Raw genomic sequence first — 24,023 nt, 5'->3', positions numbered from 1 at the left:
AAGCGGTATGTACGTTTCCTGTTGCACGGCATGCGCGTTCTCACCGATCTCGATCTTCACGTTGGCAGGGATCGAGCACGATATACAAGCGTGTGCACGCGTGCTATTATGGTTAGGTGGGTCGATCGCAGCGAATGCGAACTGTAGGAGGCTGAGTTAAGGACAGGTACCGGTGGAATGTCGTCTTGGAAGTTGACCGCTCCAGCCCCGACCACCGTGTTTCGTGCTTCCTCCGGACAAGAACGGCGACACTTTCGTGGCTTTGTTCGCGTGGCTGTTGATACTCGAGCCCCGCGTTCGATCAAACTGAGAAAATTATTTCTACGATATGTTTCAAAGGTTCATCTTGTTCATTTATATATCTGTATCTGTTTCATGGAAAATGTGAGAAAGTGGCAGGACGTGGAAAACAAGCTGGGACCAAGTGTCCTGGAAGGCTGGATGAGGCGAAGCGAAGGCAAGACCTTCTTCTCAAGTTCATCGCTCCCGCGCATGTGCAAACACGAGGCATTCATGTGCCCTTTCTCCGCATTATTGTCGGCGGTCGCGCGTTAGTGGGACCCTTCTCGCCCTTCTGCCGTCTCCCCTTACGAGACGACGTTCCCGCCCTCCTGTGGGAAGATATACGATAGTACCCACGTTACTGAGCGAGGATATCCACTCGGCTTCCCTGCTCGTTCTCTTTCCTTTCGATTTCTTCTCGCTCTACGTACCTCTGTCGTTTATTCTTCCGCGTCTTTCCTATCGTTTCAGCATCGGGTTCTTCCTCATTTTCAGCCCCCTTTTTCAAAAATGCCTTCACCTAGAAACGAAAATGAAAGCTATTTGCCGCAATAAGCAGGCACAGCCATATTGAGATCGTATCTTCTGGTTTACAGAAAGGTACAGGTTTCGTCTTCAAAAGTGCGAAATATTGTTACTATGAATATTCGTCGTATGTATCGTGAACTTATTATAGCGCGTTCGAGAACACGAATCGATTCGGGTTGATTTTAAGTCGGTCTACGTTGCGTGTCACACGCTAAAGGTAGTAGTAACGTTACATCGAATATCCAGACCAAATATCTAAAAACTGTCCTGTATCTTAATATCCATTGGGATATAACATTAATTTCCGGTCATATAGAGCGAAGGAGAATCGTAAGACCGTGGTAGAGACTAGATCGGACGAAAGCGTTCTATATATTTGTTTCGAAAGAATGGTAAGGAGATGACCGCGATTTACGATCGATTTGGACGCAGTGGCGTGGCGTTTCTCGGAAACGCGTCGTTCAAAAAATGGCCCCGGACTCGCGGGTATTTCGGTCCAACAAAGCCCGGGTTGATTAAATACGCGATCGTGGTTAGCATGTCGGCAATAAAAGCGTCGCGCCACGTCGTGTTTACGGCTGCTGGCCGTCCCGGACAAGTCCGACTCTCGCTTCTCGCGTAATGGTCCCGCGGCTGCGTTTGATCGCTAAATTATTTCGCGCTTCTCGCCCGAACCTATCCTCTCTGTTCATCCCCTTTTGTCCCTTTCTCCGGTCTCTATCGACTGTCTCCGTGATCTTCAGTGCTCTTGAAACGATAATCGTAAACCGTACGCTGCAACTCGCGTTTCGCACGCTTTGTAACGTCAGGGTACGGTTTAAAAGTTGAAATCGTCGCTACGAATCAATGTCCCGTTTCGGTCGATCGTGTTCAGGTACTCAGTCGCGGTACTCCATCGAACAATCGTGTTCCACGCGTACTGTCGTCATTCGAACAGAGTACGCGATCTTCGCTTTGGCGATCCTCTTTCGTTTGCATCGATTTGTGTCAATTGTTCGTTACATTATTTCGTTACATTACGTTGTATATTTCAGTAGAGTATTTAAATTGCGCGAACATTCGCGGTTTATAAACGTGGCCAACGATGTCTCGTTTACGGCTAAAGCAAACTATCGATTATTAGATCGAGAAAAATTGGATTCGATCGTTGTAACTCTCGAGAGCGTGAAAATCGACGACGATAGCAAAATTTCGATTAAATTTTCTCATAGATATCACGAGAAATTCGAGTCGTACGCGACACGGCGAACGTTGACGCGTTGCTTGGTATCGGGCGATGAGAGCGGCAGAGAGAGGGAGGGGGGGCGAGAGAGCGCGGCGTGGCCCTGGCTTGTTTACGTCGCGACGCAGAAGGGCCTCGGCGAGGAAAAGGGGGCCCGAAGTACGGCGAGAGAACGCGCGCGCCTTCGCCGTGGAGCATTTAACGCAGTGGGCGCTCCCCTCCGTCTTTCCCTACCCCACCCCCATTCCTACCGTCTTTTACCATCTCCCCACAGGCCTCTTCTTCCTCTGGCACCCCTTCCTTTCGGTTCTCTTTCCTCTTTAGCCGTGTGCAACGAGGACGAACTGCACGTTGCCCCCGGAGTGCATGCACAACGAGGACAGACGAAGCGTGTCTGAGTCGCTGGCCGCCATGACAGAGCGGAATGCATGAGAACGCAGAGCTACTGACCCTCTTGTCCTCCCCTTACCCCGTTCTCACTCTTTTTCTCTCTCTCTCTATCTATCTATCTATCTCTCTTTTTCTCTCGTTATATATATATGTGTGTGTATATATATATATATTTGGTTCTTTCCTTCTCTCCCCTCTCTCACGACGTCTCCGTTCCTCTTTCGAAACGCTTCTCTCGCTCGCACACATCTCATTCTATCTCGCTCACTCGGTCGCCGACCGATCTCTCGCTCGCAGACCCCACCCCTCCCTTTAATCTCCATATCAATCCCACTCGCCGAAACTGGCGTGTCTTTAAGCGCGCCGATTTGGAATTTTTTCGCCGGCGTGACGCCCTACGTCGTCGTCGATCAACAACGACTCGCTCGCTCGCTAGCGAAATAATCGTTCGCGTCTCTCACACGTTAGCAACCTTTTTTCGCTTGTATATAGGAATCTTTGCATCGAGAGCACGAACCACAATCGAGAACTAGTCTATATTTTATTCTTCGATGTAAATGGGATGAAATTTTTAGGATTTGGGATATTCGGGATATTAGGAAGAAACAGCGGAGAAGGGATTAGCAGTAAATTAAAAATTGCGTGGTGAAACAGTGGCTACCAGGAACGGTGAGGCTAGAAGCGTCTAGAATGTTAATTTCGAGTGGTATTGGCGCAACGATCGGGCGAGACACGGGACACCTCTAGCGAATCCGGACAGCATGGGAAAGCAGGAGAGTCGTCGCGTAGACAGGTGCTAGCAGTCGGCGCGGCTGTCGTGTGCCAATCGGTCACATAACGGTCGCACGGTCGTAACACGACCGTCGCTGCCGCCGCCGCTGCTGCTGCTGCCGTGACGTCAAGAGATTGACGACCACACCGCGACAACGACAATCATTCATAGGATTCGAAGGAAGAGGCGGCGGCGGTTTCTCGGCCGCGCGTGCGCGTTTCGTATTCGACTGGAATCGTCGTCGAGGAACGTTTTCCACGTATCCGGTCGAGTATAGCGTTCTAGGTATCGTCAAAGAGAATCAAATAGAAAATTTCTCGGTGGACGTATACCCAGCGTGTGATGGTTACGCGGAACTTTCTGGAGTAGAAAATAGACGTAGATCGTCGTTGACTTCGTTTACACGGGTCAGAAGCGCTCGGTGGCGGCGTTAAACCTGCGCACAGCCGTGGTATTTTCCTTTCTAGCGGCGACAATGACGTAATCCAACGGCCTTGTTAGATCGGTGCAGATCTATCGTGATTTATCGTTGTTCCAACGCGCGTTCATTTTCATTCGATCACCGTCTCCTCCGCTCTGTCATTCGATAACAACGTACACGTCTCACTTCGAAATAACAAGGTCCTTCAACTTTTATTTACTCTTCCTTGGAATCGATTCCAAAGAACAAAATTAGAAGAACCATGAAGAAGATACTTCTTGGTCGTTCGCGTTTATCAGGTTCTACCACCTGTACGAGGCGCACAGGCAATGGAATTCCGCAAGGCAAACGGCCTTGATCCCGTATCAATCCGCAATAGCGGAGGTCTTTGCGCGGATTCAAGATGGAGAGAAAGAAGGACAGAGAGAGAGAGAGAGAGGGAGAGAGAGAGCAGAGAGGTAGAGTTTCGAGCGCGCCTTAACGCGGAGAGACGGCACTTCTCGTTGGGTCGTTGACTCCCCGTTTCTTCTTTCTTCGAATCCTGGGCCCGGTCCCCGTCCTCGTACCAGGTTCCCCTCCGCTCTTCGTCCTTCTTCTTCTCTCCCGTTCACATTCTCTTATACCACTCGACTCTGTGTTCACTCTTTCTCTCTTTCTCTTTCTTCTTCTCCTTCCCCTTCTTCCTCGTTTTCTTCGTCTTCGTCTTCTTCGCCACCCCGTGTTCGTCTCTTCGTTTTTCGTCGGTGCACGCGGATGCTTCTTCTTCTACTCCGTTCCTGCCAGACAGTAAACAACACCACGCCGTACCCACTCCTCTCATTCATATCTCACACGAGCGTATCCCGAATTATTTGGATGCCGGCGTATTTCGCTCAGCAGGAGCGGGCCAGCCCTGCAACGAGGGGTCCCCGTCCGGTAGATTGCTCCGCGTTGCTTACGAGCCCGTCCGCTTCTCTTCTTTTATTTCTTTTCTTCTTTCTTTTTTTTTCTGTTCCAAGCCAACTATAAAAATACTTTGCGCCCCGGCGGAAGCGGCGAAACTAGCCGTTGCTGGATCCAGCCGGCGTGAATTGACGCGTCAATTGCCGGAAAACGCCGCGTGCATTCCTCCTTTTCGTTCGCGTTCGTTTCTATAGGCGAAACTGTCGTAGAGCAATGGGAAAAATGGGATTGTTGGAACGTCCCTCGTATTCGAAAACACGATTGCGTAATCAGTATAAATTGAATCTTTTGAAGTAATCGTTACTTGGAAAATCGGAGCCTTTTCCCTGCTCGTAGACGTAACCAATAAATCGAATCTTTTGAAATTCAATTAACATGCACGGACTGTGATTGCAAATCGCATAAGCGTGATTGGGACTGCATTATTCCGTGGTACAATCAGACCCGTGGTAATGGAATTTTTGAGACTCCCTTAAGGGTAACTCTCAACGACTAGTGGAGTTGTAGTAACAGCGTCGTATAAAACGGCTTGTGTAAAGTAGAACGAGGCAAATGCATGCGAACTGTATAGCACAGTGTTGAAACTATCAACCGATACGGTATAAGACTCCATGAATTTGTCATCGACATTGATGCGACCGTTTCTTCAGAAACGTTTATCCACTCGAAACCATCAATTATCTATGACTACGAGATATCATTCGCCATGACAGAAACATCACTTATTCCTATGTCCTGTAGCGGCTAGAGAACGATTAGAATCCGTATCGGAACACCTGGCAGAGGCTATCGACGGTGTCTCGGAGGCGGCAGGGAGGGAGAGGAAGAGTTCTCGGGGTCCGTTCAACAGGTGCTCGTCGTCGGTCGTGTGTGAGTCGGCTGAAAAGGAAGCCGCGGAGTCAGGCGCGAGGAGAAGGCGAAAGAAGTCGAAGGAGAAAAAGAAGATGCTAATTGGAGCGGCTTGTAGAGTCCAGCAGCGCGTGTTAACACGACTTCCAGGTACTCGGTTTCTCGCCTTCTTCTTCCCTCTCGGACGAATACTTTCCAGTAGGTGCTTCCGGCTAGACTCTGGGCGGCCTCCTTCAAAGAATCTTTTGGAACTCGAAATGCAAGGTCGGTAGATAGAACGCTGGTTCTAGAGAGAACGCAGGAAAAGAGAGGGAGAGAGAGAGAGAGAGAAAGGTATGACAGGTATAGAGAAGGTGCGACAGAGGAGAGGAGGAAAAAATATTCGTTGACGAGCAGAGAACGGTGAAGGGAACGCTTTTCGAGAAACTATGAATGATGCTGTCTCCTCCCGCCTGTGTCTCTACTCCTACCCCGTTTTCTCTCTCGTTTCGATCCTACGTGTCTTTCGTCTGTACCTCTCCTTGCCCCCCGTCCCCCGCCCCCGCCACTTTTTTTCATTTCTCTTATATACACCCGTTAGTCGGACGCGCTGGACAAATATTTGCTCGAATTCAGGGCGACCGCTCGTAAATTAGAGAAAGAGCGGCCGAGAGAGGACTCTGAAATTCTTCAGGGCCGTGCCCTTGCTTGCTTCCACTCCCACTCTCCCCTTTATACCGCGTGTTTCCTCTTCTTTGGCTTCTTCTTCCCGTATTTCGCTCCTCTTCTCTTCGCTTCCCTTCTATGCTCGCGGCACGGTGGAATCTCCCTCGTGGGGCGCTCGGTTAGACAGCGAGCGTTCGGTGTCCCGGAGTCTTTGGCTTCTCGCCGCAGCAGGAAATTAAAACGGCCCCTGTGAAGTGGCCTCCGACGTTCTTCCGTCCTGGCTTTCCTGAAGATCCGTGACACGCCGCCACTCGGTTCCGCTAGATCTTGTAATCTCGTTCGCGGTTTGTAAGCAAGAATGCGTTTAAAGTCTTGAGAGACAGAGATCGTTTTGTTAGACTGTGGGCAGATCGGAGAAATCGTCTTGATGACAGTTTCTCACGGCACTCTGCTAGTATATAGCTATTACTATCAGTAAGCATACAGCTACTGCTTTACAGATCGATAGTTTACAATTTAACAGTTACATCGGATGTATCGTACGTTCGTTTCTTATTATTAGAGATGGTTTGAGAAATCTTAATACGGAAGCGGTCCGGTTCTTGGATGGAAATTTCAAATCATCGTACAGAGCCCTAGCCGCTGATTGCCACGTTTCCAAACGGTTCGGTTCGACTTTCGCCTCCGATTTTCCCCAACTCTATTTATAGCCCCGTGAATCATATGATTCGCGCGGTTCTCGTCACCAACGGATTTAGAGTTCCACCAAAGTGAGTGGAATACTTGGGCGGAGTAGGAGGGCGCCGTCCGACCAAGACAACAAGTCCTGTAGGAAAAAAAGTCCGGCACCTCGAGGGTCGCCGCGGAAGGCCAGCTACTAGCCCCGGTAGGCACTCGCGGAGGGAAACTCGCGACCAAATGGAGAGTTCGTCGACTATCTGACTGTACAGGGTGGGAAACGACCGATAGAGAGAAAGAGGCGACGTTGTCCATGGGATGCTGCGCGGTTCCACGTTCTTCTCGCTGTGATCTCGCGATTAGTACGAGCGAGAGACTTCCTATAAAACGAGACGAAGATACAGGGAGAGGGAGGCAGAGCGCGCAAAAGGGAGAGAAAGAAGGAGGGAAAGAAAGAAAGAAAGACGATTACCATCCACGGGAGGGGCGGTGAGGATCAGAAACGCGACGGTCGGGGGGCAGGGGGTGCAACGTGGAAGGGGTAGAGAGTGGTGTGTGCCGAGTGGGGGTGGGGGCAGTGGCGATGTCCTAGCGAAGGTCACGGCCGGGAATGCGGTTTGCGTCCGTCGGTCCAAAGTGGCGTGCCGCGTTGCAGAGCTTCGTTGCTCTTTCTCCTTTCCCCTTGACGCTCGAGTCTCACTCGTACGTTCTCTTCTCTCGCCTTCTTCCTTCTCTCACGTCTCTGTCCAACGTTCTTCGGCTTGCTGGCTCTCCTGCTCTCTCCATCGCGAGCCGCAGCGGCGCAGACTACAGGAATGCACCAAATGCAGCGCACTGACCGGTGCTCGTCCCGTTCCATTGCTTCCACTTGTTTACTTCGGTCGTGCTCGCGCGCGCACGCGTGTTTCTCCCGTCCCCTGGCGCGTTCTTCTTCTACACCCCTTCTCTCCACCTTTTTCTTCGTCGCTTCTTCTTCCTCTCCTTCCTGGGACGGTAGATTCGTCTCTCTGTGTGGAACAGAGAGAGGAAACGCGCGGGTTCGCTACTCTACTCCTGCGCTTGGTCGTGTATCCTTTATCCCTTCGACGGTTCAGCGGCACCGTTCGTCGTTCCCATCGTCGCCCGTCGTCGACCTTCCATCCCCACGCCCCGCCCCACCCGTTTCTTTCATTACTCCACCCCCGTGCGAACGTTCACCCCTTCGCTCCGTGTGTTTGGACCGTGTCCTTGCGCTCGCCACGGACCCGTACGTTCTCTCTTGACTCTATATGGAGAAGCTCGTGGTATGCGCTACCTTGCCACCAAGGTGACCAGAATTCTGCGTTCTCTTTACTTAATGTTCCTTTCTTCTTTATACTCAGTTCCCTTTTTCTCTCGTATCTCGTGTAACAATATCTCGAACCGTGCTTCTCCTATGATTTCATTTCATTTTCTTTTCTTTCCCTTTCTTTTTTTCTTTCTTTTTCTTTTTTTTTTTGCTATTTTCCCATAGCTAACTACCAAGTATCGATCCGCAAGGCAATCGAAATACAACCTCAAATTAAGATTCCATCGATCCAGGCACTCATAACGAGCAACGACATTCTCGGTGGGGTTGTAACCGCAGTCGCGTTTCACGTCGAGAATTCCACGATCGCCGGCATTCCTCGAAACGCAGGAATTTCCTGGATCCACGGTACCCTCGAAGGGCGTGCGTGTAAACGCAGCCAATATTCACGCACACACACACGCGTACTCGCTGAATCTCTCTGGAGGTTTGACGAACTCTTCTTCCACTCGTCCCTTCGACCTAGCCGAATCCGGCCGCGATTCTCCGTCTCTCTGGCCCTGACCCACCCAAAGGATGCAGTCAACCCCCCTTGCAGCAGTGGTAAATGGGGTGCTCCGGTGGGAAGCGGTCTCTGAACCAAGCGGAGGGTGGGACACTGTGTACTGTATATACGCGCTCGCGCGGTCATCGGGGGCTCTCTGAAAGGGGGGTGTACCTAAGCCGTAATTGTGTATGCGACCGTCTGTGCCGCGTGTGTGCGGAATTCGTGCATGTATCTGGTCTCTATAGGGAAGCGGAGAGCGTGTACGCGCGCGGACCAGCCTGTTTAGCGGCGAGCCGACGCGCCGTAGCAGAGCCATCGTGTAACAGAGAGGGGTTGAAAGCGACGAGAGGGGAGGGGGTGCGGTGCGTTCACTCCACAAATCAATACCCATTGGCTGCCGCGTGTGTACCAGCCGTGCACAACGAGCGAAACGTGTCACCCACCGACCCAAACCCAAAGGACGATATAGCAGCTGCACGCACGGCAGCCGGCATATGTCGGCCGATGGCCAAACCCGACGCTCCACGAGCGTGTTCGTGCACGTCTTCTTCCGTGCATCCTTACGTGGCGCATACTGTGAGTGCTGTGTGCGTTGTTTTGATACCATGAAACAATTTTTATCGATCATTTTGATAGAGGTAGAATCTCGTTCTCGTTGAAACGAAACGAGACAAGATATCGAGATTTAAACGTTTCAGGCGAACTTTGCTTTTTATCCTAAATTTCCTAATTTCGTTGGCAATTTCGTTACGTAAATGTGAACGTTCAATTGTCGAGAAACGCGTAATTTACTTCTGTAGAGTCCATTCGTTGGAGAAAGTCGTATCGCGTACAATGGCAAATTATAAAATGCTTTTGAATTTCGAGATTGTCCTTACAACGAGACGTTAGCCACCGCAACGAGTTGCCAGAGTTCAGGAAATGAGGTTTTCTAGCGTATCGGACTTTTGGCTCCATATATATAGCGATCGTCGGATTTGTGGAAGTTGCGCGGCCGCCCACGTGCATTCGTTTCGTTAATTAGTTACACCCGGTTGTTTTTAGCGCGCAGAGAACAATAGGATATCGCCTTGGGGCAGATATTTCCGGCGCGGCGGCCAATACCGTTTCTTTTTTCGACGAGCTGCGTGCCTCGAGTCCTCCTTCTCGCTTCTACGCTATTGTTCCGAGTCTGGGGGCTTGCTGCGCAATTACTCGGCAGAGCCCGCAGTAACGAATCAAATAACAATCCTACAACCATCTCCGCCGAGCAAATTTCTAATTTCCTCTCGTAGCGCCTCGTCTCGGCACACCGCCGCGCCGCGGTAAAGGAGGAAGGCGACGCGGCGGTGGTAGTAATACAGACACCGAGCGTCGTCGACGGTTCTCTGGCCGAGCGGGACGTTCGCCTGTACGCGCCGCGGATGCGGGCCAATGAAATTCGATCTTCGGCCCGTGCGAAATCCAGCTAGAAATCGTTACGAGGGACCACGTTACTCTTGCACGATAGAAACGAAATTGTTTTCGCGGTCCGATAATATTTACAAACTGTTACTCTATAAAAATACGCCGCACGAATCTCTCCGATCGAAAAACAAAACTTGTGATTTCGGAACCTAAAAATAAGATGGGTATCTTCCTCTGTTGATTCGTCTAATTAAAAGGCAATTCGAACAACGGATTCAACGGCCGACAAAATCCACAAAAGCGACGTTCTTATCAAGCGAGAAGGCCGTAGGTAGGCGCCAGTCGAATTTGACAAAGTTGGAAGCCACGGACGAGCAAACACCACGGGGCTTTATCCTACTAGGCAGCCGCATCGTGTAACAGCGGCGGCGACGCGCACGGTCGCGTATATACCGTGTGTGCGTGGCCGTCGGGTGGCGATGGTGGGGGCCTTCATTCAGTGCGCCTCTCGGGGTGCGCGACGCGCATGCGCAGCCCGTCGCGCGTACACACGCTACTCACGCTGTGCCTCCCTTCCTACTCTAGCGTTCCCTCACACGTACGTGTCACGCACGCGCACACTACTTCACCTACGTATATGGACTTTGTACTCGAGCCGATCTCTTTCGCGCGGCTGTCCAAGAACGAACGGCACACGGACACGCCGTTCTACGGCACACCGGCGCGGCGTGTGCGATCACGTACACCGATATTCGCGATCGCGAACCAACGCGCGCCGTTCGGAAGAGAAAGAAAATGTTCGCGTGGCGGGAGGGAGAGGGGTCCGGCGGCCGTGGAGGGGAAGGGAACGCGTATGTGGGACCTAGAAGGAGAGGGGGAGGGTACGGTGCAAACGGCCAAGAGTGACTGAACTGCACGAACGACGACCACACGCCGCCAGTTCTTCGTCGTGCCGCGTGCTCGAATACGCGCGCGTTTTTTAGATTGCCCGCGTTGACTTTTCTTTACCCCGTTCCTTTCGCTAGATTTCTTTGGTAATCGTGGAATAGTCGATAAAGAAGAAAGAAGCGGGTACAGACGGACGGGAGAGAACCCTGTCGTGGACTGAGAGGGATTAGAACGGAACGCGGTGTCTCTCCGCCTTTTTCTCTTTTTCCGCTGTTGTGTAATTTCGCGGGTCGCGCGGGCGTGCGTACGTGGGACGCGGTAAGCCGCGTGCTTTCGAGGTCGTTGCTATCTATCGTTCGCGTAGATATCTCTTTTCCCCTCGAACGATTCGAACGAATTACTTCTTCCTCTGGTCGATTTGATATTTCGACGGGCACCGTTGGAATTCCTTGGAAGGCGAAGACTGTTCGATTTGCCCGCGCAAAACCGCGAATGTACCGTTCGAAAGCTACTTCTGCTTACATTCCCAGTTCTTACGCGGCCGTTTCCGCCGCGTGACTCGCGTGTCATTTCCTGCAAGGGGAAAACGTCGGATCTCCTCGGAGAAAGGAAAAAAACGACTCGGGGAAATAAAGAAACGGAGTAGTCGACGAGCACGTAACCCGACAGCGGTGTACAGAAATCGTTCGGTTTCCGGAGCATAGAAACGTGTGTGTCACGTCAGTTCGATACGGTCGGCGGTTGTTTACAGCCCGACAAAAGTCGGGGAACGTCATGACCCGAGTTTTCTTTATCGCTTTACACGCCACGCAACCAGAGCCCGCATTTAAGCGTTTCTGTGTTCCTCGTTCTCTCAGCCCGTTCCTTTTTCCACCTCCGCCACGACCTTCTCTCTTCCTACCTCCGCCTCCGGCTTTTTACCCTGTCCTGTTTAGCGAGAGAACTCGATTCGAGTCGACTCGTAACACGCGCCGCCTCGGTATGCATCGTCCCGTGATGCATTGCTTCCGAGAAGCGATAGCGCACCGGCTTCAGCTTTGCGCCGTTCTGCCTCGCCGCAACGCGCTCGCTTTCAAGCTCGGCCCCCGTGACTCGTGGGAAAGCAAGTTCACCTAGAAGCGAGTCTCGTGCAAGCGCAAGTTTCGGTTTTTAAATGCCGGTCGTTGGAGAGTATTCCATGTCCGAGGTTCATTTCGTTTAGGAATTTTGAATCAACAAAGATCGTGAGGTACGTGGCGATCTGTACGACGAACATGGCAGGAACTGCGTTTGCCATTTATTCGCGTTTTACTTGCACGCCACCGATTCTACCACCATGTTGTATCGTTCCCACGGTGTAGCTACACGTTCAAAATGACGAAGTAGAACTCTCGTTATTCTCGTCGGAAGCTAATCGTTCCATCTGTAAATAATCTCGACGCGTTTTGTAGATATCATGATGTTTACAAATTGCCTGCTTGTCGCGTAGGTAATATCTACGCGAAGGAATTATAGGCAAATGTTTGCCTTTATTAAATAATTTAAGAGAGGAAAAATAAAAGGTACACGCGTGCTCCGATACCTCGCCACGAAATAATACCAATTAACGATCTTCAAAATACACGTACGTTATCGATAGTACGGTGTCATCGACCTCAGCCTAAATCCACCGAAATAGAATATGCCGAGAAGGTGAGAAAGTTGCAGCCTCGCGAGAAATTGATGGAAAACATTGGTCCGCGACAAACCTCGTCTCTGCTCCATGTGCGCGAAGACGTTATCCTGCTAAGAGGATAGGGGGAGGGGAAATTCAGAGAAAAGCGTATGCCAGAAAAAGACGTATAGTCGCATATAGTAGGCAAGACCAGCGACGACGTAGTCGTAAAGTGCGGCAGAATGCACTCTGACGTAGTAGACTCTGTGTATTGCTTGGCGCGGCGCGTTGCATTCCCCTGCGGTGCATTGACTTTGCCGCCCCTCTTGCGCCTCGAACGCCAAACTACCCCCCACTCCGCCCCGTCTCTTCTCCGTCGAATCCTTCTCCCTCTTTCTCCATCGCGTTGCATCGTCTTTCCCTCCTTGTCGCTCTTCCACCGCTTGATCCACGCCGCCGGTCGCGCCGTTGCACTCCACCGCCTCCCCGATGCAACCGCCTCCCGGCACAACAACAACATTCCTTCTCTCTGCAGTCCCTTCATGCCACGGAGACCCTGCTACCAGACTCCTTCTTCTCTTGCTTCTTCTTCTCCTTCTTCTTCTTCTTCTTCTTCTTCTTCTTCTTCTACGTCGTCGTTCTCTCAGACAGCGGCGTCGAAGCCGTGAGGAACCAACAGACGAGCAACACGCGTGTGTATACGCTTCGTCTTCGTCTCTCTCTCTCTTTCTCTTCGTGTAACTACGCCTCCCCGGTGGAAACTGGTCGCCCGCGAATCGCGTGTGCGATCGACCTCATGGCCACCGGACGAACAGAAAACGGGCATAAGTTTTCGGTTGGTATGTATCGGAACGATATTATATCTACCTGCTCTACCATCGATTTATCGACTGCTTGTCGCTTCGAAGAGAAGAGACACAGAGAAACAGCGTAGTCACTGGATTCTCGTGGTCGCGTTCCAACGGAGTCGCGTTGCCTCGACGTTTCGTCGATATCGCTCGATTTTTCCCGCGAAGAAACACGAGCAACGGTTACCTTCGTTTTCATTAATTCATGACACTCGTTGATACGTCGGTATAGATAGAATGTGAGACAACGTAGCATGGAGGTACATACGTGTGGTATACAGATATCGTGAATGTTGGATGAGAACGATAGATGGAAGAAATTAGATATCAAGTTGGTTAACGGAGAAACGCCTCTGTTTGTAGAAAATATTGGGCGAGCGATGGCACGAGATTTGGCGGATCGACGCGTGGCAATATAGGAGGTGCGAATTACGTCGGTTTTCGCGAATTGTTTGTCTCCGTGCGTTACATCGATCTACCGCGAACACGCTGAACACCGCTAATTGGGTTATTACGCGGAGCCATACGAATCGACGCGCGTTATGCGCACGCCGTCCCTGCTGTTTTGTTCTCGTGTTTGTGAACAGTCTCGACCCAGTCTGTTTACACGGTTGATTTCGAATTTGCCGATGATGCATTATAAGAGCTGTACGACCGACTAACGAGCCGTAAAGCTGTTTCTCCCTTCGGTACCCTGGAAAAACTATCGTAATGCCTATAACGGAAATTACGCTTATCCTCGTCGAGTAATATAGCAATTAGACGATACCAGGTGTCACGGACAATTATTAATTTAAAAAAGCACTATTTCCTCGCTATTTCCTCGAGTTATTAGCCGACCATTTGTCGGCGATGATTATACGGCAGATTTGTTCTGCATACTACCATCTCGTTGTTGAGTGAATCTTCGACGCTGACGAGACAGACAAAACCATGTCGTTGATGTTTTTCCATTTCCAACCATTCGTCCTTGTGGACAGGTTAATCGTTGGTAAAACTTGCACGCAACGGCCAGACACGTTGTTAAGAAAATACCGAAATTCGTTAGGCAAACCGTAGAACGTGAGCAATGGGCAACCTTACCAGGTACGGTTATTTCTTTGAATAGAAATTGTGTTGCTATAGAATCTCGGGTTATTAGCAAAACTCGTGTTTCGATCATAGACAGTCTCGATGCTTCTAATGACAACGATGTACCTTTGCAAATACAATAAACTTCTCCAAACAACTCTATCCAATGGACTGAAGGTTAGACCGTAACTCGGGGACGTTAGGTAGATTCCTTTCGAAGCAGAGAATCAGCCGACCCGATGTTATCGGCTATTGAAGATTTAAACCTGTGCATAGCTTTTCTCGGTTTATGGCGAGGGACAGGAATTGCAAGGAGGAAAAGTCAGGGAAAATCCAGAGATGACATTTTCTAGAAGGCAGCCACCGAAATGTTATTTGATCTTGGTAATAAAGGTAGCCGGAGGAGGCGTGCCACCGAGTTGCCCTTCCGTTTTACCCTCTTGTGATTCTTTTTCGTTCTTTCGTCTCCTCGTCCTTCGCTTCGCAAACCTTCAACGTTTGCCGCTCTTCGGCCTGGTTGAACTGTTCCACGCTTATTTATCGTCGCTGAAGAGCGTGAAACCATGAACCAATTGAACGAACGCGCGTTAATCCTCTCCGTACTTAAATCATCCTTCCTCTGTCTCTTTCCGGGGTCGGTTCTGCCACATTCTGTCCGTTCCTCTGTTCCTCTTCTCTCTCTCTCTTTCTCTCTGTTTTCTCATCACTGAATTTCACGGCTACGTTAGGCGATTGTTTGATTTCTTAGCCGTTAATCGGATTTTCAGAGCTTTTTCCCTCTGTCGAGCGAGGAAGCATGCACGAGCTTTCTCGAGTGTCACCCTCGGCTGATTTAAGTACACGCAGAGTTCACGGCAGAGTCCATCGAGCGGAAGTGGCGCGGTCATCCTTTTATCGTTTTTCCGCTGCTGGAAATTAGAGGCTTTCGCTTAATTCAAGGATTAGTCCTTAGGATGTGTATAGTGTTTCGAATAGCGCGCACCAATATGGATAGAAAAGTTGTCTGTGATACCTGAGTGCTCAAATTGTACGTACTTTCGAGAATCAGTGTTTTCTAGATTTTTTTAAGCTTTCAAAATAGTCGACTGACGTGTCATCGTGCTTTCCACGCTTCGGTATTTTCCGATTTTTCTCACAGTTTCGAACCTTCCGCTGAACATTGCAGCAAAAATGCAAGAACGCGATTGATTAAAAACGAAAACCATCGCATGGACAGTTTTCAAACGTTCGATCTTAACACTCGATGTAATTCCAACTCTTTTATATTCCAAAATTCCATTCCTGTTATGAGTAAAGTAGACGAGAAAAGAAAGATACCTGAAGAGATGCACAGATTTGATGCGGATAATCGTTTTTGATATATTGGCGGATTATCGGATGAAAAAATTAGCCTCATCAAATTTTGATTGGATTTAGAAAACGTATTTGGGTATTAGGTATTATTTAGACCGACAAATTACGGATTTTCCTTTTTGTATTCTCCGTTCGTTGACAGACCGGTGTTATGGCATTGTACGAGAGATTAGATGAAACGCGTTCGAGCGACAGATGCGCACGGCCAACAAATTTTGCCCTTTCTCATTTCCACCGCCATCGTTTTTCCCCGTCTGTCCTTAGGTGCGGCGCATGTGACACGAGGTACGTGCACCTGGAGGGAGGGCGCTCCCCTAATTACAATGATCGGGGCCCAGATTTTCACGTTCCCCTCGTGCCACCACCGTTGCGCATCTGGGAAAACTATCGCGAGTTTCGCTGCAGTTGACGTGACTTAAAATTAATTTCCTACCTTTCCACTTCCCCTTTCCACTACGATTCCTCAAATTATGTGAAATCCTATTTTTCCAAAATTTCTCACATCGTAATAAATTGATCACTTAGCGGATAAAGCTGATTTTCGCTACGATTTCGCGGTTCACCCTATCTTCTAAACGCTCACAGGAATTAAGAGCTTGCAAGGCTTCCGCCTGTTGCCGATCGCCTTTTACGGCTTCCGTCACTTTTCCCGAAACCAGTCTTCTGCCCGATACTCCATCCACGCAACAACAGCAACAAACGCTATATCGTCTTTCATTACCATGTCTATGGGGAATTTTCGCCGTATAACAACCCCTCGGTGCTCTGGCCCCGTTTTATCCGCTCGTCCTTCCTTCCAACTGATTCGTTAGCGCGTTTGTCCTCGGTGAAACAATGATGGACAACCGAGGAGCGAAAAACTCGCGCGGGACAATCGGACGAGACGCAGGGATAAAGAAAGCAGAGAAAGAAGAGAGAGGGCAAAGACGGAGCCTAAACAAATCCGGGGGTTAGAAAAACCGTGTGAAGACGAGCGAGTGGAAAGTCCCGTACGTGGAAGCCGGTATCTCGTAGTCGTAGACACGCGAGTTTTCGAATGCGGTACCCCACAGTCTTCCTTTTTCGACCCTCGCCGCGATCCCTTTGCTACCAATGGACCCTGATGAAGGGCGAGAGGGGGGAGGGCATCGAAGGGCAACCTTCGGGCCCATGGGAATTTATCTTGTCTCGCAAAATTCTCGTGACGCTGGTCTCTTTCAGAGAACATTGCCGGACAACTGTTCGTTTGGTGACCAGGATAGAACTTAGAAAAGAGGGTGGAAAGGGTAATTTATCTTTTCTTGTACGTTTCCTTCGGTGTTGTTCGTGGAAATTTAGATTTATTCGAAGGTTTAGATTTACTCGAGTTTGGATATTTTTCCAAGTAAATGGAAATAACGAAGTCTCGCGAGCTTATGCTTCCAATGTTTTTATTTTAATTAACGTTTTACTTGCAATGATTTATATGAAAGTATGCAAAGTATAGAAAATTTAAGTGGCTGAATAATAATAGCGTATTAAAGGTAACGAAACTGGATGGCAGATTGCTTAAACGTTGGACAATTATTCGAATGGAAATGTTTAAGTGTGAAATGTTGGAATAAATAACGAAACGCACGTGTAAGTACCGTTCGACACGAAGAATTTTTGAAAAGCAACTTGAATTGGAAAAACAACTTCGGTCTGCAAATTGTTGAAAACGCGCGATGAAGCTCTTTCTCCCTTCGATACGTTACTTCGATATATCGATAGAGAAATGTGTAATTTATTTAAAGAATGTGGCTCTTTATAATTACACGAATCTCATCCAGCAGTTTCCCTTGTTTTTTTTATATCGCGAAAGTATCCACGATGTTTTCGATGTATTCGATGTACGTACCGATCGTGAAACAACTTGGTCGCCGAATGTGGGTCGCTCGTGTCAAAGACGAGGGCTTTGTCGTTCGGTGCCGGCTAGCTTCTTGAGATAACAGCTGGCTTCCGGTGGCTAGAAAGCGCGGTCAACTTGTCCGGTAAAGTTGGTCGATCGCGGATGCGTTTGTTTAACGAACCGAAGAACATTGTGTTTGTCGAATGGTCAATTGCCGCGAATTAAGATCTCGATGCGAGTTCTCCTGCTGTTCCGGTTTCCATTTCGTTTACCCTTTTTAACTATCGAACACGCGATAGAAAAACACGACGTTGGTGTAAAATAGCGAAACGATAAGCTTTCGTGGAATATATGAAAACAAACGATTTTTCCGTTATCTTCGGTGATTAGAAGAACGTCGAAGTGACTTGGATTAAAAAAGCGCTGATTATCAAGATTTCAAATCTTCAGAAGCAGATAGCAGAGGAATTTCATTTCTAAGATCGACGTGCCAACTTCGCTACGACTGATAAATTCCGCTTTTCAACAGCCACTTCAAACACTTCTCTCGTTTTTTATTCTTCTTGGTAATAGGCAAGTGATATTCCACCATCAAATTTAATAAATAACATTTGTCGATCAGGCTAACGCGTAATAAATTTCAAGGGGAAGACGTTCCTTCTTTTCTCGCGTCGTGATATCTCAAATTTAATCAAACTTTTTGTACTACATTTAATAACATTTAATAACATTTGTACTAAATAAACAGAGAGAGAAAGACATTAAAAAGAGATAGAGATCGTAGCTGGCAGTGAGCAACATCGCACGGCAATGCACATAGCTATCCATCTTTACCGTTTCTTCGTCTCAGGGACGTGACGTTACGTCTATTTCCACGACTCTACGCGTTCGAAACGACAAGCAAATCCACTTTTCTCCGTTCAAACGGAATACGAGAGGCGCACACGCGACTCGAATACAACGTTGTATCTCTATGAGGTGGAGGTTGCACGCGACATCGAAAATGCGATATATTTTCCGCGGACGCCTTTTCCTCGTAAACGATTCCCCGAATATTGCTGGTCCGCGTGAGCGTTCCACGAGGCGGATAATGAAATTTCACGACCGATACTCGGTGAGAACGGTCCGCACGAATTACGCACGATCGCGTAATAACGCGTTATCGTCGAAATAACGACCGTGTCCCCGTTAAAATGGGGCCATGGTTTTAACATCGATAATGAGAACCAAGGCACAGTGCATGTCGGCGCCAAGAAATGTTTTCCGTTCGCCGATTATATTCGATTAATTAGCGGAACGTTCCAAATAGAAAGCAATGGCGAAGTCGTTGCAATGGAAGATCGCGAGTTTCGTTTCGGTAACAATTGTTTTAACGGGGCTCGAGTAAGTTTATTCTGAACTTTGGATATTCTATAGGTTTCTGGTTTTGTCTTGTACAGAGACGATTTGGAAAATGGAGAAAATTTGACAAATTTAAGCAAAATCCCAGGTTAGAGATGTTCGAAGTTTGTACTACAGAATATGTAATGTATAGGTAGTTTGGTAGAATTAGCAGGAAGTACAAGCGTACAGTTAAACGCGAAGTTTTCAGAGCGTTACATCGTTGCGAACGATTCCCCCGCCCGACAAATCGACTTTCCCCTAAAATCGAAACCAGCCCCCGAAGCCCGTCGGTCACGAAACCGCCGTCTTCCCTATCGATCTTACGAGCCATCCTGAAGCACGAACATGCGCAGCAGCGCGAAGTTACCAGCAGAGTTGTACTTCAATTTTGGGCCGGAGGTGGTGCTGGGTCCGCGTACGTATTTCACACCCCATCCGCCTTTATCCGGTCTCGCGACTATCGATCATGAAAAACGTGCGATAAAGCGGATGCTCGTTTAAATCGATCGTTTTGTGCATTCGTATAATTCCCATCGGAAGTTGATTGGCGAGAAGAAGTTGAGTGATACGCGAGCGGAATTTAGTGGCGATCCTCGTGGTCGGTGTCGTCGTCGTCGACGACGCCGGCGGCGGCCATGTTTGCGCCGGCACGGTAGGCGTTCACGGGCGGTACCATCCCTCTACCCGTTCTCCAACGACTTTGGAGAACGGTCGCCCCCCCACCTCCGATCGTCCGGTAAACTTCTGGTGGGGTACCGCAAACGATCTTCCGTTGGTGCCAGTTCTACCCCCCACCACGCGGCCGCCTCTCCTCCGTCCCCTCCACCGCTTCGGCAACCTACCGTACTCGGTCTTTATCGCTCTACGAATTTCGTGACATAGTCTACTCGCCTCTCGGCTGCTGCCAGCGCTCTCTCTTTTGCCTTCCCCCCACCAACTCGCTTCCCCGCGTCCATCCGTTCACGCACTCGACCACAGTGGAGGGGATAGCGTTCCCCTCCACGGCGCTATTGAAGCGCGGTGGGGGGAAGTCTTGCGAGGACGCCAAACTAGAAGATCGAACTCTTCGCGTATCTTCTTGCTTTTTTCGCGTCCTTCTTCGTCTTCTTCGCGTCCCTCCTTGATTTTTTGTTTCTGTTGCTTCTTTCTCGGTCCAACCATCGATTTCATTCGTTTCTATCTTAACCCCCGTGCTCATTTTTTCCTCTTCTTTTTCTTCTTCCTCCCTTCCTTCCATCCCCACCATACAGCCACGTTACGCGTTGCTATACTTTGCGTTCCACCTTTTCCTTTTCTCTTCCACCGCTTTCTTTCTCCGCTTTCTTTCTCCTCTTCTTTTCCTTTTTATCTTTATTTTTTTGTTTCCTTTTTTTTTTTTTGCTACACTCGCTTCCACTTCGATTTTTCGTTTCGAGCAGAACGTTGCCTCCTTCTCCTCGACGCCGTCACGATGGCCGACTGACAACCACTGCCGACGTCCGTTCCTTTTCAGGCTTCTGTCCGCCGGTATATCCTGATTGGCCCTCGCAACTACGCCGATCGTTAAGATTCGACCAAGTACACCCGCTTCGCCAACTTCCTTCTCGTTGGTGTGCAAGTTTGAACGAAATTGGCTGGGGAACCGGACAGCGATGAAAGTTGCGACCGATCGTCGTCGCGAATTTCGGGGACACGCGAACGATTGCGAGACTTCGTCAACGAGGGGGCGCGTGGCCCCATCGTTCCTTGTTAAAACTTTTTTTCTCTCCGGCCAACTTCTTCTCTGTTCGCCGTTAATTATCGTCCCCTGCGCTGATATTTGCATTCGTCCGCGATTCCGCCGAGAAAATGTAATTTTCCTTAGGTAAACCTACCCTTTCTCGCCACTTTCTTTCTTCAGCCATCTCGCGCCCTCCTTAAGCGTATCCTTCGGCCAGTTGCTGCTAGATGATTTATATTCGGGACGAGACGCGGCTCGTAAATGTCTGCTTACTTTCTCGACGTTCTGCGTGCATTGCCTTGTCGTCGATCGCGATCACCGCTGTAAAACTACATTTCACTTGGATCGTACGGAAAATTCGTGGAAATACCGGTTATTGGAATTTTTATGAATTTATACGTAAATATAATGTAATTTAAATATCCATTAAATTTAAAATATCCATATAGTGTTGTACTATAGTGTGGCGCACTTATCAGGTAAAACGATTCAAGGAAACGCTTTGAATCGATGTAGCTATGATTTGCCGTAAATTGGATCGTTAGAGTACGGAAAATATGTTAAACAGGCGATGTCAATTTGCGACATCGTACTTTTCCGCGTGTTATTGCAATTATAGAGCAAGTTTGAAAATAACTTCGCGATTTCAACGAGTAAACGTATTTAAATTAAAATTAATTGATTTTGTTCTTTCCGCTTCCTTTTACATATTCAAGGCTTCTCTGCTATTCTCGGTATTCCAATTGTACAACGCTTTCTTTTTAATCACAGCTGCAGCAACTAACCTTCGTACTGTTGCTTCTTCTTGCAGACAGAGAATCGGGAGGATGCTGGTGGAAGTATTTCGCACTGCCGCTAACAATGGAACGAAACTTAACGTGAACGAAGTGATGCAGGTGGTGAGGCAGATCGCCGACGATACTGGTAAGTTAAAAACTGATTTATCTGTTAAAATTACACATTCGAAGATATAAAGTATAACCGAAGCAATTAGAAATCTATCGCGTTCTTTATCAATTCTAAAGAAAAAAAGAAAAAGAAGGAAGATTTAAAATGAACAGGTAGAAAATCAAAACGTCACAATCTTAATTTGACAGTTTACTTTATGATGTAATAAAATCTAAGAATTTTAATTTGGAGGCTGCCTTATGCCAGAAACAGACGACTCGAAAAACCTAATTTACTAAATGTTCGCTATACACAGTTCTATTATTCTAAACATTGCACGTTGTTGGCGTTCGCACATGTGTTTTATTTCACAGCTTCTAAATAAGAAACGAAAGGATTGGAAATAATTCTGAGCCAAATCCTTGACGCACTGCTTGCGCACGTCATTTATAAATTACCTTTCTTTGCTGTCAGATACTGCATCTTTGAGTGTTTTTTATTTTTCCAATTTTCCCGTTTTTGCTTTCCATTCGTACAACTGATTAACAACCTCGTCTCGAAACGATTTAAAACATTATCTACGATTTTAATCTGCAATAGCCAAAATTTATATAGCAAAGTCTACTCTTTAGATGCACGTAAGTTTTATCATATTTACGTCTTGCATTGAATACGTGTGATTGTTGAAAGAGTGATCAATCTTTTACCAATTATCAAAAAACTATTGTATAGCATTCGCAGATTTTAATGCCTATCGCTTACTCTATCGTGTAACAATTCTTTCTATTTATCGGGCAACGAGAAGATCGACAATTTGTACGTTGCCATCGAATCTTCAAAACGTCCATCGTTGCAACTTGTTTCAATCTTACACAGCACTCTTGTTATCTCTGTATTAATAATCACACCGTAGCAAAGGTTCTCTTAGAAAGAAACGTTAATTCCTGCAACCAAGTTTATTCTTTCACGCGCATATATTTTCGACGAACGGGTCCAAAATCCTACACCTCGTCTCGAGTTGCAATTACACCTTTTACAGAAATAATTTACCAACCGCGAAGCAGACATTTTTCCCTGGTTCCCTCTCGACCATGAAAAATTGAAATGACGCAGGATGTTCCCTAGCTTGCACACACTGGCCTGCAGAAAATTCCTTTTTAGGTGGTTCGCCATTTGTTTTTCCGGTTGCTCGGCCCCGTTTCCTCGAACGAGATACGCCGAACGAGACCCGTGGGTGCGGATACGGGGGAAGTTTAAAAATAGAAAGGCCAGGACGCGTTCTTGAGAGAAGACAGAACGTGTTCCGCGTTACCGGTAGGGTAACGTGACGAGGAAGCCAGTTGGGGTTGCAGACGAGGCTGTTGCTCCGCATTAGGTGACGACAAGATTGTCGCCGCTTCCGGTGTAGCACGCGCCTCACCGGAAGTCTGTCGTGGTTTCTCTGCGCGAGGTATTTATACGAGGACGCTCGCTACAGTTTACTTTTTCGTCTAGCCCACTTCTACGTTACATGGAATTTTGAAACGAAACACCCGACCCAGCGGCGAACCTAAAGACGACGATTTTCTTGCTTGAGATATCGTGTTCGCTGCCTGTAATTTCAATAACGCGATCCCTTTCTGTTGAAACTCGAACGAGAGATCAAAACGCATAACGGCGTTGGTCGAACAATAGTTTATAGTTTTTATTTAGAAGCAAAGTGAAGCTTAAAGGGAAGAGAAAGATTCCCTCATCATCTGCTAACGCGTTTACCATCGCTCGAAATCACAAAGATTACGAGTAAGGTTACTAGAAATCTTAAAAACAGGTCAAGAATTTATGTCCTGCTATTTATTCATAAGGAAACGGGCATCAGTTATTAGATTAGAAATACAGCTATTCGGCGATCGACAGCAGATACAGCAAACATCGTTAAATACGGGAAAATATGAGCGGAAGAATTGTGACAGCATTAGGAGAAAATTTCGAGAAGCCATAAAACGCGTGAGAATGACTGGTCGTTTGAAAAATCGATTTATTTCTCTTCGTCCTTCGTAAAGATCGAGAACTATCGTCATTGTTCGGGGCGGTTTTCGTAGAACCGAGTAAATTATGTTCGAAGGTCATTTATGACGATCTATGAGTCATCTATGTGTCGATGAGTATCTTTGGAAAATGTTGGCCTAACGAAATCCGAAACACAGAAACGAGAAAGATAGAAAAGGATAAGATAGTTTTGAAGAAGCAAATAGCCAGCAACTATGGTAGGTCTTCTTACCTGACCGTTTCGAGGAAACGTGGAAAATGACGCGCCACTGCGTTTTCATCCCACTAATGGCTCTTTTCTTTTCCCAGACCTGCACGGGACCTCCGTCACGTGAAAAAAATGCTCCTTTTATATTTCTGTGCCGCCGCAGCGTTCTCTTAATACGCGACCTCACGACGACAAAGGGAATCCTTCGAATTGCAAATAAACTCGCCATCGATCGTACCTGAACGCGTG

General features: G+C 48.1%; 1 protein-coding gene across 10 annotated transcripts in view; it reads left to right on the top strand.

Moving 5' to 3' along the window:
- LOC138186321 (serine/threonine-protein phosphatase 4 regulatory subunit 1) overlaps window positions 1-24,023 on the top strand; it is a 148,221-nt gene that overhangs the window by 107,660 nt on the left and 16,538 nt on the right. For all 10 annotated transcript variants that reach the window (XM_069126164.1, XM_069126103.1, XM_069126121.1 and 7 more), the window contains one exon: window positions 21,465-21,577. In XM_069126164.1, coding sequence (XP_068982265.1) covers window positions 21,465-21,577 — 113 coding nt within the window. The remainder of the gene's footprint in view (window positions 1-21,464; window positions 21,578-24,023) is intronic.

The sequence above is a fragment of the Bombus flavifrons genome, chromosome 1 (assembly GCF_040668555.2).
Source record: "Bombus flavifrons isolate JBK064 chromosome 1, iyBomFlav1_principal, whole genome shotgun sequence".
In the NCBI taxonomy this organism is placed as follows: Eukaryota; Metazoa; Arthropoda; class Insecta; order Hymenoptera; family Apidae; genus Bombus; species Bombus flavifrons.
Note: the sequence above shows the minus strand (reverse complement) of the source record. Positions and strands in the feature narration are given on the sequence as shown.